The sequence below is a fragment of the Sinocyclocheilus anshuiensis genome, unplaced genomic scaffold, assembly GCF_001515605.1.
Source record: "Sinocyclocheilus anshuiensis isolate Anshui unplaced genomic scaffold, SAMN03320099.WGS_v1.1 scaffold38, whole genome shotgun sequence".
NCBI lineage: Eukaryota > Metazoa > Chordata > Actinopteri > Cypriniformes > Cyprinidae > Sinocyclocheilus > Sinocyclocheilus anshuiensis.
Window position 1 is genome coordinate 2,643,851 of NW_015544213.1, and position 12,158 is coordinate 2,656,008.

At 43.7% G+C, this 12,158-nt stretch overlaps 2 protein-coding genes across 2 annotated transcripts; both read right to left on the reverse strand.

Annotated features, from left to right (window-relative positions):
• Positions 1-3,399: 3,399 nt before the first annotated feature.
• Positions 3,400-4,410, reverse strand: LOC107697107 (trace amine-associated receptor 1-like). The gene is made up of 2 exons (XM_016497746.1): positions 4,083-4,410; positions 3,400-4,010 (listed from the first exon to the last, which is right to left on the reverse strand). Exons 1-2 carry the CDS (start codon positions 4,408-4,410, stop codon positions 3,400-3,402), a joined length of 939 nt encoding a protein of 312 aa, XP_016353232.1.
• Positions 4,411-10,570: 6,160 nt separating this feature from the next.
• On the reverse strand, positions 10,571-11,581 carry LOC107697108 (trace amine-associated receptor 1-like). The gene is made up of 2 exons (XM_016497749.1): positions 11,254-11,581; positions 10,571-11,181 (listed from the first exon to the last, which is right to left on the reverse strand). Exons 1-2 carry the CDS (start codon positions 11,579-11,581, stop codon positions 10,571-10,573), a joined length of 939 nt encoding a protein of 312 aa, XP_016353235.1.
• Between the last annotated feature and the right edge of the window lie 577 nt (positions 11,582-12,158).

Sequence of the window (12,158 nt, forward strand, 5' to 3'; positions counted from 1 at the left end):
AAAAGTAGTAGACGGCAAGTCCGTTGGGAAGCACGACTTCATCATCAGGTTCCTTAGGGGCGTGAGGAGGCTGAATCCTCCACGCCCCCACCTGGTACCCTCTTGGGATCTCCCCTCAGTCCTGACGGCCTTGAAGGAGGAGCCCTTCGAACCCCTGAAGTCAGTAGAGCTTAAGTTTCTGTCGCTAAAGACAGTGCTCCTCACTGCACTGGCTTTGGTCAAGAGGGTGGGGGACCTGCAGGCATTTTTGGTCGATGAATCGTGCCTTGAGTTTGGGCCGGCTGACTCCAGTGCAACACTGAGACCCCGGCCCAGCTATGTGCCCAAGGTTCCTACCACTCCCTTCAGGGACCAGGTAGTGAACCTACCAGCGCTGCCCCTGGAGGAGGCAGACCCAGGCCTAGCTTTGCTCTGTCCTGTACTGCGACAGTACGTGGATAGAACTCAGAGCTTTAGGTGGACAGCAGAGGGGGTAGGCTGTCTCCAAGCAGAGGATGGCCCACTGGATAGTGGATGCCATCACCTTGGCCTATGAAGCACAAGGTGTGCCCTGCCCGCTCAGGCTGAGTGCTCACTCCACTAGGGGTGTCGCATCCTCCTGGGTGCTGGCTCGTGTTGCCTCGCTAGCAGATATTTGTAGAGCTGTGGGCTGGGCGGCTCCTAACACGTTCGCTAGGTTCTATAGCCTACGTGTCGAACCGGTTTCCTCCTGTGTTCTCACCTCAAACGGGTAGTGGCACTGAGAGGCCCGGTTCAGAGTCGGCTGGCGGATCCTTAACGCCTGATTCTCCAGAGAGTTCCCTAACCAGGCAAACCCTGTCAAGTCCTCCAGCACTCCGGTGGCCAGAAATGGCGGAGCGTCTGGCGCCAGGCCTTTCTGCCAATGAATTCCTGAAATCTGGTGTGAGGCTAGTGCCCATATGAGTGACCCTGTTGGGATCCCATATGTGTATGTCCACGGTACAGTTACTAGGGCCGTGTTTCCCCTGGCAGACCACGTTCTGCCATCTCTAAATGATGCAGCCTGAGCCATCTCAGAGACTTCCATGCAGTAGGGCCCTACGGGGTTATTCCACGTGAGTTAATGTCACTTAACACCCTCTGGGAGGAGGTGACTCCGCAGCATGCCCCTTCCAAATGGATAGGGCACGCTTTCCCAGTGTTATCCAAGTCCTACTGTTGGGTTACGAGGAACAGCAGTGGTCAACCTTCTCTGTGTAGAGCCCGGTCCTATCGTCTGCCTTATAGGAAGGGTCAAGGGGCCTACACAGGGCACTGGAGGGGGCAGCACCTGTGATGCGTTGGTAGGGATCCCAATTCGTCGGTCATTACCGACGTGATGTCGAGAGTGACCTAATGAAAGGGAACGTCTTGGTTACGTATGTAACCCTCGTTCCCTGAAGGAGGGAACGGAGACGTCACGTCCCGTTGGTGATGCACCACCGCTTGGCTCCGAGGCGAAAAGATGAATGAATGCAGTGCACCTGCTGCCTCTTATACCCGCACTGCGTGGTGTGGCAGCCAGATTCGAATTCCGCATGTTAATGTCCATTGGCTCATTTAGTTACACTCGAAGTGGATTGGTCTCTCTGGCGAGATCCCAATTCGTCGGTCATCACCAACGTGACGTCTCCATTTCCTCCTTCAGGGAACGAGGGTTGCATACGTAACCGAGACGTTTTATAAATACAGAGGTCCCAAATTTGTTCAAAACTGCACGCATTTTACAGAAGAACATCATTATGTTTGTGCTTCGGTTTTGCGTGACTCTGCGGATGAATAGTGTAGGTATAGCCGTTATGCGACTGAACGCCAGTGGGCGGGACCTATGGTGTGACGCCAGAAATCCCACAGTAGAGCTTGATTAAATAAATGCTTTGTTTATAATGAGGAGAACGTTTTGAGCTATGAAACTTGCAAGATGTTTTAATGGTACAGCTCTTATATGACAAAATATCAAGGCAAATTCGATTCTCTCATATCATGACCCCTTGAAGCGTTGGTCTGGAATTTGCACTCAGTAGCCTGTGAACAGTAAAGCCCGCCTACTTTGATTTGATTGGTCATCGCAAACATTTTGACATTGACGAGCAACTCGTGACAAAGTCAGTTACATTGGCGTTGTGCAATTTATGTAAAGAAAAATGTAAAAATATGTAAATATGCTAAATAAATGTTTGCTAACTAAAATAAATGTTTAATTTAGCTACTTCCATCAACTGAAGCATCACTCTGGAATTCACGCTCGTAAGCGACACTAAAGCCGCCTAGTTGATTTGATTGGTCATCTAAAAACATTTTGTCACTGACGAGTGCAGTTAGACCACTGAGGCAAGTCAGTTCTTTTGGTTGCAATATTCTTAGAAAACCAAAGTGTGTGTGATTATAGTTATATGCCAAAATGCATATACAGTATGTTTAAAAAAACAACATATAATCATTATCACATGAAATCATATTTTTGATATAATCATTTTGTAATTAGTTTTTAAATTAATATAAATATATTTTTGTTTTTATTGAACTTGATGTTGTGGACACAACTCCTTTCATGCAGTGAGTCAGCAGTGTTTATTTGGATGTTATATTCATTAAAGCAGTGGTTCTCAGATCTGCTCATCTGCACTGCACATCGGGGATATTTCACATGTCTAACACATTGATTAAACTCATCAGCTTAATAGGTGTCAGATTAGTGAGGGGCCTGTAGAAATGGACTGAGAAGTACTCAATTAAAATAATTATGCAAATCAGATCATTGCAATTTACATTTCAAATTATTGTTTTAATTAAAATACCTTTGAGAAAGTTGCATTTTGGTTTGTTTTAAATAAAAAGTCACAGTGAAGCTGAATGGAAACTCCAAACAAATGGAATGACCAAACATGTAATGAGCAAACAAATATGCCTTGTTAAGCATGGTGGATCTCCTGGAATAAAAGATAGATGTAGATGTACTTGGTGCTTCAGCATTTTCGTCAGCCATGTTGAATTTAAAAATGACAATACAAAGTACAGTTGCACAGAATTATATCTTCAAATTCTTTTATCTTGTCTGCATGTACATTTACACTGAAAGTATGTTTGTGGAGAGGAGAGATATTCTAGCATTGACTGTGCAGTTTTCACACACTTTATTAGAATTTAATTAATATGGATCCATGAGAGGGGCAAAGATCAACACTGGTGGACTCAGTAGTGCCCTGAATGACATACAGCACATATAGGCATGTATAGCACATACATGATTCTTAAAACACAGATTTCCTTTGCACTAATATGAAGGTTTAGTTAAGAAATGGCACACAAAATACACTAAAATAGATACACTGCAATATGTACCAAACAGAAAATAAGACATTAAAAAAAATATGCATTTGCATATCATTTGTTTCATTATTACATTAGTACTGTTCTTGAAGAATTTGTCTGAAATATTGCTTTGGACAGAATGATTCTGAAAGCATGTCTGAACCAGCTGTAAAAGACGGCATACACTATGGGATTACAGGTGGAATTATAATATCCAACCCAATAGAACAAGTCAAACAGCAGTGGTGGTACAGAGTAACCGATGAAGGGATCGATAAGATTGCAAAGGAAAAAAGGAATCCAGAAGGTCAGAAACACCCCCATGACGATGGCTAAAGTCTTAGTGGCTTTTCCTTCTTTTTTAAATTCAGAATTCACACTCTGGATGGCCTGAACCTGCCGTTGAGCTGCGTGTAAGATCTTGAGGTACACACAGAGCATGACAAACGCAGGAATATAAAAACAGATCAATGAGAATATAGTAGCTCCAGCTTTACTCTGAAACAGTGTACATCCGCCATCACATTTAATGTTCTCATAGTAAAAATCCTCAACACCAAGAATATTAAGCTCCATGAAGATCATGCCAAACCCCAGAGCAGCTGAAACACTCCAGCAGATAATAATCATAACTAGTGTAGCAAGTGATGTCATTTTACTATGATATTGAAAGGGGTGACATATGGCATAATATCTGTCTAAAGAAATGATACAGAGGTTTAAAATTGATGTGGTACTCAATGTTACATCAAGACTGCTGTGTATTTTACAGAACAAATCTCCCAGATACCAGCACGTCTCGATGGAGCGCAGCATGCTGGGAGGCATCACAACTCCTCCTACAAGCAGATCGGCCACGGCCAGAGACAGGATGAGGTAGTTAGTTGGTGTGCGAAGCTGCTTGAAATGAATGACCGTTATGATCACCAACAGGTTTCCTATGATTGTGACAACTGAAGAAACGCTAAAAAGGATGTAGAGTAATATTCGAGTTTCCAAAGGATAGACAAACTTCTGACAAGACCTGTTACTAAACTCATAACAGAGAAAAGGCTTTTTCCAGATTTCAGTTTGACTGATGTTGATTCGCATTTCCATTTACACAATTCTGGAGCTTCCCTGCTTAAAACAAGGAAGTGAAGTTAATTTCAGTCTGCAGTTTGGTTTATGCATCTCTGTCAATGAATTGCATGTTAAAAGTTTCATGATTGAATGATTTTAAATACAACACAGCACATCAAAGACTCTCCATCCATGTTCTTACCTTTCTTTCTACGGTGAACCAAGGCTGCCTCATGAAGCAGAGAGCACACATTTATAGCACAAGAGTTTCATAACAACCTCCCTCCTGTCAAATCACAAGGCATTTGAGTTTCCAAGGAAACCTAGTGTTCTCAACAGTCTACAACAGTGTCAAACACATGGCTCATGGGCCAAAATCGGCCTGCCACCCCATTTCTTCTGGTCCATGAGATAATTTCATTATACTGTAATTTTGTCATATTTTAACCTCAATTAATGTAGCTGTGTGAACAGACCCTAACCCTTGACATGTATCCCACCGTGTGTTCAGATTGTATAGTGCGTGACGTGATGAACTGAATAATTTAAATATTTCACTTTTGTTGGTGCTGAGCCAGAGACAAACTCGCTCAGCATTTTCATATAACACAACTGTTTGGTGCTTTCGAATGCATAATGTTAAGTTTAGATTTCAGAGCCCGTATTCATGAGAATTCATATTGCAAAGAGCTGCATTTCCTGCCTGGGCCTGGCCCATGCTGAGGCGGCATTCTCTGAGTCCGACTGCATGCACTGGCTTACTCGCTGTCGTGTGTTTTGAGTACTCAGAGGAGCATCACTCATGGCCTTACGGGAACGAGGCCTACTGCCGCAAGCGAGCCGCTGCTGGGCCTTCCCCTTCCTCGGCCCGGGGCCATCTTCCTCTGCATCGCCCCTTTCACCAGTCCTCGAACAAGTGGTGAAGTTGTGGTCTGCTCCCCAGTCGGCGTGCGTCCACTCTTCCGCTCAGGCCATGTTCTCCCACGTGGACGGGACGGAGGCCCATGGCTATGTGCGCATACCCCCCATCGAGAAGACCGTCGCCACACATCTGTGCCTTTCCTCGGTCACGCTTGGCGCAGGCCTCAGCCTGCCTTCTACGCCTTGCAGATTGACCACCTACCTCACTGACAAGGCATACACTTCCGCAGACAAAGCGGCATCCACGCTGCACTCGATGGCAGTTCTGCAGGTCTTTTAAGCTAAGCTTCTGCAGTCTCTGGACAGCGGCGACATGGACGCGGACGTTGTGAAAGACCTGTGCTGTGCTGATGGTGACAAAGCACTCTGCTCAAGCCAGTGGTCGTTCCTTCACAGTCACCTATGGCTGACCCTAGCTGACCTGAAGGACTCTGACTGTAAGGCACTCCTCAACGCTCCAATCACTCCCTCTGGCCTCTTTGGTGACGCCGTGGAGTCGGTTATTAAGTGTTTCTCTGAGGCGCAAAAGTGCGTGAAGGTGATCACCTGATGCCCCGGCAGGCTTTCCATCCACCATCTAGATCATGCTCCTCTTCTGCGCCCCGCTCCGCTCAGAGAACGGCTAAGCAGCCCGCCGCATCCTCTGCAGCTCCTTGAAATGAGCCGGATGTTTGGCACAAGCAGTGGACGGAGCCAGGGAAAAGGCGCCACGGACAGAGGAGGAGCCCCCGCCTTGACAGTGGACTGCCCTCGGCTGCCAGGCCCTCATCCTGACGGACCGGCCAAGAGGAGGAGAGAGCTCTATAACATATCTGGGTGTGTGTTTCGACTCGGTGGAGATGCGAGCCCTCCTCTCTCAAGAGGCACATAATGACCATTTCACCAGCTCTGCGTCGCTTCAGACCGGGCCGGTCTGTTCCCTTGAGGGAATTTCAGAGGCTTCTGGGACTTGTGGCGTCAGCTTTATCAGTTTGCCACCTGGGTCATTTGCACATGCGGCTGCTACAGTTGTGGCTGAAAACTTGAGTTCCGTAGAGAGCATGGACCACGGTTCACACGCAGCTGTGTCAGTGCTCTGAGACCATGGTGCAACCCAAAAATGTTCAGCTGGGGGGTTCCCTTGGGACTGGTGAGAGCACGCACTGTGGTTATGACAGATGCATCGGCCTCAGGCTGGAAGTGTGAAGGCGTACCAACTTCAGGCCTGTCTCAGAGCAGGTGACACATAAACTGCTTGGAACTGAAGGCAGTGTCCTTAGGCCTAGTGGCGTTTCTGCCACAACTGGAACAGCAATATGTGCTGATTCGCACCGACAATATGTCTGTGGTTTCGTACATAAATCGCCAAGGCAGCGTACGCTCCAGAGCCCTTTTCAAGCAGGCTGCGAGTCTTCTATTTTGGCCGGATCATCATCTACTCTCCATCAGAGTGGCACATATCCCCGGTCTCCTAAACTCCTAAACCTAATACATGCTTTCGAGGAACGGAATTCCTCACAGGGAATGAAGCTGCATCCCAGTCCAGTTTGGATGATTTGAGACCACTTCGGGAGGGCGGAGGTGGATCTGTTCGCGTCAAGCGAGAACACACACTGCCTGCTGTTCTTTTTGCTCTCTCACTCCCCGCTGATGGGAGACGCTCTGATGTCACGCTGGGAGCCAGACTTTATGCATTCCCTCTTGTGAAGATTTTGTCTCTGGTATTATGCAAAATCAGGATCCTCATTTACCCCAACTGGCCGAATCAACCTTGGTTTCCTGACCTCAGGGAGATGCTGGTGGCTTCGCCTTGGCGAATCCCCTTCAGGAGGGACCTGCTGTCTCATGCGAACAGCCCGATATGGCACCCCAGCCCAGAGCTGTGGAGACTTCATCTGTGGCTACTTCAGGGCTCCTAGAGGGGCTAAGCGCCCTGCCTCCCCGTGTGCTTGACATGCTCACTGAGTCTCATGCATCTTCGACTAGGTATCTGTACGCTCTTAAATGAGAAGTGTTCGTGAAATGTGCTGTGATAAAGATATCGACCCGGCAAGCTGTCCCGTGTTGGATGTTCTACGTTTACTGCAGCACAGGCTAGATAACGGGAGTCTACCATCAACGCTAAAGGTTTATGTGGCCGCTATTGCTTTGTTTCTTTCCAGAGTTGATAGTCAATCGATCGGGAGGCACACGCTGGTGGTCAGATTTCTCAGGGGAGCGAGGAGATTACATCCCCCACGCCCATCGTCGGTGCCGCCATGGGGCCTAGTGCTGGTTCTGAAAGCTCTCTCTCTACCCCCGTTCGAGCCCTTAGCATCCATTGCTATGAGGGAGCTCTCCCTCAAAACTGCTCTGCTTCTTGCCCTTGCCTCGGCTAAGCACATAGGAGATTTGCATGCACTCTCGGTGGATGACGATTGTATTCGCTTTGGGCCTGGGGACTGCAGTGTTACTCTCCGGCCGAGACCAGGATAAATGCATCAATTTCTTTCTACCCCCTTTAAAGTGCAGGTAATTTCTTTGCCCGCTTTGTCTTCCGAGCCATCAACCTCACATGATGCTGAGGCTCAGAGCGCCATTTGCCCTGTCAGGGCTTTAAGGATTTATATCGAAAGCTTGGCCATCTTGCAGGCCTATGTACATTTTTATATTTGCTTTTGCTACATTGCACGGCGTTACCTTGCTACTGTTGTTGTGTCTGCCCTGTATTCAGTGCAGCTGCTCATTTATTCTGGCCAGATATGCTAATTTGGTACACCTGAGTTAAAATGTTCATTGGTCTAGCTGCGCCTATCAGCTGCGGGCTTTCCTAGCGGCATCACTATTGGTTGGAAATTGTGTGTTGTTCTACCCCATGCTTGGTGTGGTCTTAGCCCTTGGTTCAGGCTGATCTTCGCCACTCTCACGGCAGGATTGTATACCATTCCCACTGTGAATGCTTCGCAATGTAGAGTGAACGCTCGAAAGGGAATGTCTCCGGTTACTGTCATAACATAATAAATAAAACAGATAATAAAAGTGTTTTGTACATCTTGCTCCATTGAAAAGTATTTTGATCTCCTGAAATATGTACTTGGCACTTCAGCCATGTTGAATTTGTTGTCATAAATAAAAAACTGATGGCATAAAATAGACAGACGTGTAGAAATATACATTAAGTGTAATGTGATTTGAAATTATCTTCTAGCATTGAACATGCCGTTTTTACACATTTAAACAATTTAATTCATAATGATCCATGAGAGGGGCAAAGATCAACACCGGTGGACTCAAAAGAGCCCTGAATGCCAAGAGATACAGCATGTTTATACAGGCATGTAGTCTATATCACATACAAGAGTCTTAAAGCACAGATTTGTTTTGCACTTCTTTGAGTATAAAGTCCAGTTAAGAAATCACATACTAAATAGATAAACTGCAATATGTGCCAATCAGAAAGTTAGACATCAAGTAAAAGAATTTGCAATTTCATTATTACATTAGTACTGTTTTTGAATAATTTGTCTGAAAAATAGCTTTGGATATAATAATTCTAAATGCCTATCTGAACCAGCTGTAGATCTAGTTATAAAAAAAAAAGTTATACAAAAAAAAAACGATACAACAGTCATGAAGGGGTGCATTTCCCAACTATGGTCACAAGTTTGAGATGACAAGTCAAAGGTCCGGTGTTTCCCTAGTTTCAACAAACATTCGCAAACAACATCACAAACTTTATCTATGTTCAAACTAGGGACTTTGTCGCTGGCAGTCAAGTCGCTGGTGGGCGTTCCCACTACTGGTTGTCTAATAACATTTGCTAATGACATTCACAGATGTTACTCCATCTTGTATACAATGAATCAGTTTCCTTGCCACTACAAACAAACATTTTGGAAGGAAAAAGACTAAATATAAACGGAATCAATGCATACAATGCTTAATAATAAAGATGAACAAGAAACAGTGAGTGCTCTTTGCCATCGTGGTTATTTATCTGTGGCCAGAGCTTAAGCACCGGTCTTTCTGGGTTCAAGAAACATTCAGGCTCGGAGTCAGCACAGTATCACCGTATGTACACAGACACATAATAAATTATAGGAAAGTTGCTGACTGCTAAAATTAACTTCTCCTCCATCTTGCCTCAACACTCCACTATAGAATGTAATGAAGGATCACATGCACTCCACTGACTTCATTCCTATTGGTTGTCACTCCCAAAATTCGCTCTTCATTTGCATAAAGTTCAAGATATCTCAACTTTGTTGCTTCACTGGACACGCCTACATCCTGTCGCCAATGGTCACTGTCACAGTGGGATTGTGTCATTTTGTCGCTACGTCTAGCTGGTAGTGTGAACGCAACTTCACGTGGTTGGAACTACAGCTCTCGACTTGTGGTTAAGCATAGTTTCTTGCTAGTAGGACGTGGATTTAAACAGATCATGCTCTTGGGTACAATAAGCAAGCTAACATGAAGTTCATTGTAGGCCTACATCGTCATTCCCTTTGAATATATGTTTCAGTCAATTTTAGCTGGTCAACAATCAGCACAGAATATGTTCTAAAATAATTGTTGTAATGTACTGTAAATAATAAGCACTGTTTTTTAAGACTTCACATGTGCATAAAAGGTGTCATCATGCATTTGTTTAGTGCGCTTCATCAAATGTCGTGGATATGAATGGCACTCCTTTCATGGAATGACTTGGCATTTTTTATGCAAATCAAATAAACACCCATCATTGTATAATAATGTTTAAATAGCTGTAAGTAAAATTGTTTAAAAATATATATCTTTGCAAAAGTGACATCATTTTGTTTTAGATAGTGTTGTTTTGTACAAGTGTTTTGTACATTATTCTGAAAAATTGTTTTTACCTAATATCCTGAAATATGTACTTGGCACTTCAGCCATGTTGAATTTGTTGTTATAGATAAAAAATTATATAAAATAAAAGGGCCCTTTTAAAAAAATTCTCATGTGATTGTAAGTTATCTTCTAGCACTGAATATGCACACACAGTTAAACTTTATTAGAATTTAATTCATAGGGATCCATGAGGGGGCAAAGATCAACACTGGTGGACTCAGAAGAGCCTTGAATGCCAAGACATACAGCACTCATATATGCAGGCACTTAAATCACATACAAGTCTTTAAAGAAAGATTAGTTTTGCACTTCGAGTATGAAGAGTATGAAGGTTCATGTATGAAATCACAAACAAAATAGAATAATACAAAAAGATAAAATGAAATATGTACCAATCAGAAAATAAAACATTGAGAAATGCATTTGCATATGATCTGTTTCCTTATTACAGCAGTATTGTTCTTGAAGAATTACTCTGAAATACTCTTTTGGATAGAATGACTCTGAAAGCATGTCTGAACCAGTTGTAAAAGAAGGCGTACACTATGGGATTACAGGTGGAATTATAATAGCCGACCCACAGGAACAAGTCAAACAGCAGTGGTGGTACAGAGTAACCGATGAAGGGATCTATAAGATTACAAATGAAAAAGGGTATCCAGAAAGTCAGAAACACCCCCATGATGATGGCTAAAGTCTTAGTGGCTTTTCCCTCTTTTTTCATTTCAGACTTCACACTCTGGATGGCCTGAACCTGCCGTTGAGCTGCGTGTAAGATCTTGAGGTACACACAGAGCATGACAAAAGCAGGAACATAAAAACAGATCAATGAGAATATAGTAGCTCCAGCTTTACTCTGAAAGACAAAGCAGCCTCCATCACAGTCAATGCTGTCATAGTAAAAATCCTCAATGCCAAGAATATTAAGCTCCATGAAGATCATGCCAAACCCCAGAGCAGCTGAAACAGTCCAGCAGATAATAATCATAACTAGTGTAGCAAGTGATGTCATTTTACTGTGATATTGAAAGGGGTGACATATGGCATAATATCTATCTAAAGAAATGATACATAGATTTAATATTGACGCAGTGCACAATGTCACATCAAGACTGCTGTGTATTTTACAGAACAAATCTCCCAGATACCAGCACGTCTCGATGGAGCGCAGCATGCTGGGAGGCATCACAACTCCTCCTACAAGCAGATCGGCCACGGCCAGAGACAGGATGAGGTAGTTAGTTGGTGTGTGAAGCTGCTTGAAATGAATGACCGTTATGATCACCAACAGGTTTCCTATGATTGTGACAATTGAAGAAATGCTAAAAAGGATGTAGAGTAATATTCGAGTTTCCAAAGGATAGACAAACTTCTGACAAGACCTGTTACTAAACTCATAACAGAGAACAGGCTTTTCCCAGATTGCTATTTGGCTGATGTTGACTGGGGCATCCATTTACACAATTACGATTCACCGTTCTGTAAAAAAAGAAAAATAGTAGCTGCTGACACTTGCAAACAATCTTTATTGTTTATGTATAAATAAATATTACTCTTGTCATTAATCATAATGACAGTATAGGTTCTTAAATAATTTTTCTAATAGCTATCATTCTCACAAATAACAAATGAACAATAAAATAATTTTAGACATATTATTAATACCAAAGTAAAAATAAAGAAAAATTAGAAACTGTACATTTCAACACATTATTTTATTTTAATTTAATTAATAAAGTTCAGTAGCATAACCATCCTGGGCCTTACCTCTTTTTTTTTTCAAGTGGCAAAGGCACACTCTTGATCAGAGAGCCCAGATTTATAGTAATGCAAACTCCCAATAGTCCTCCTCTTTTGAGTCCTGACACCAATTGGATGGCCTTTTCTCCATGATGAGCAGTGTAAATAAGTCAGAATGCATGAAATAGCATTAGACATCCCTTTGCACACACTGCTCCGGGTGTGTGTTCACTGTCTCTGTGTGTGTGTGTGTGTGTGTGTGTGTGTGTGTGTGTGTGTGTGTGTGCGCGCGT

Excerpts from the sequence above, each read along its gene's own strand:
- LOC107697108 (XM_016497749.1), bottom strand. The coding sequence starts at position 11,581 with ATGGATGCCCCAGTCAACATCAGCCAAATAGCAATCTGGGAAAAGCCT. Across the intron at positions 11,182-11,253 it reads GTATCTGGGAGATTTGTTCT|ATAGATATTATGCCATATGT; the intron begins GTAAAATACACA and ends TCATTTCTTTAG.
- LOC107697107 (XM_016497746.1), bottom strand. The coding sequence starts at position 4,410 with ATGGAAATGCGAATCAACATCAGTCAAACTGAAATCTGGAAAAAGCCT. Across the intron at positions 4,011-4,082 it reads GTATCTGGGAGATTTGTTCT|ACAGATATTATGCCATATGT; the intron begins GTAAAATACACA and ends TCATTTCTTTAG.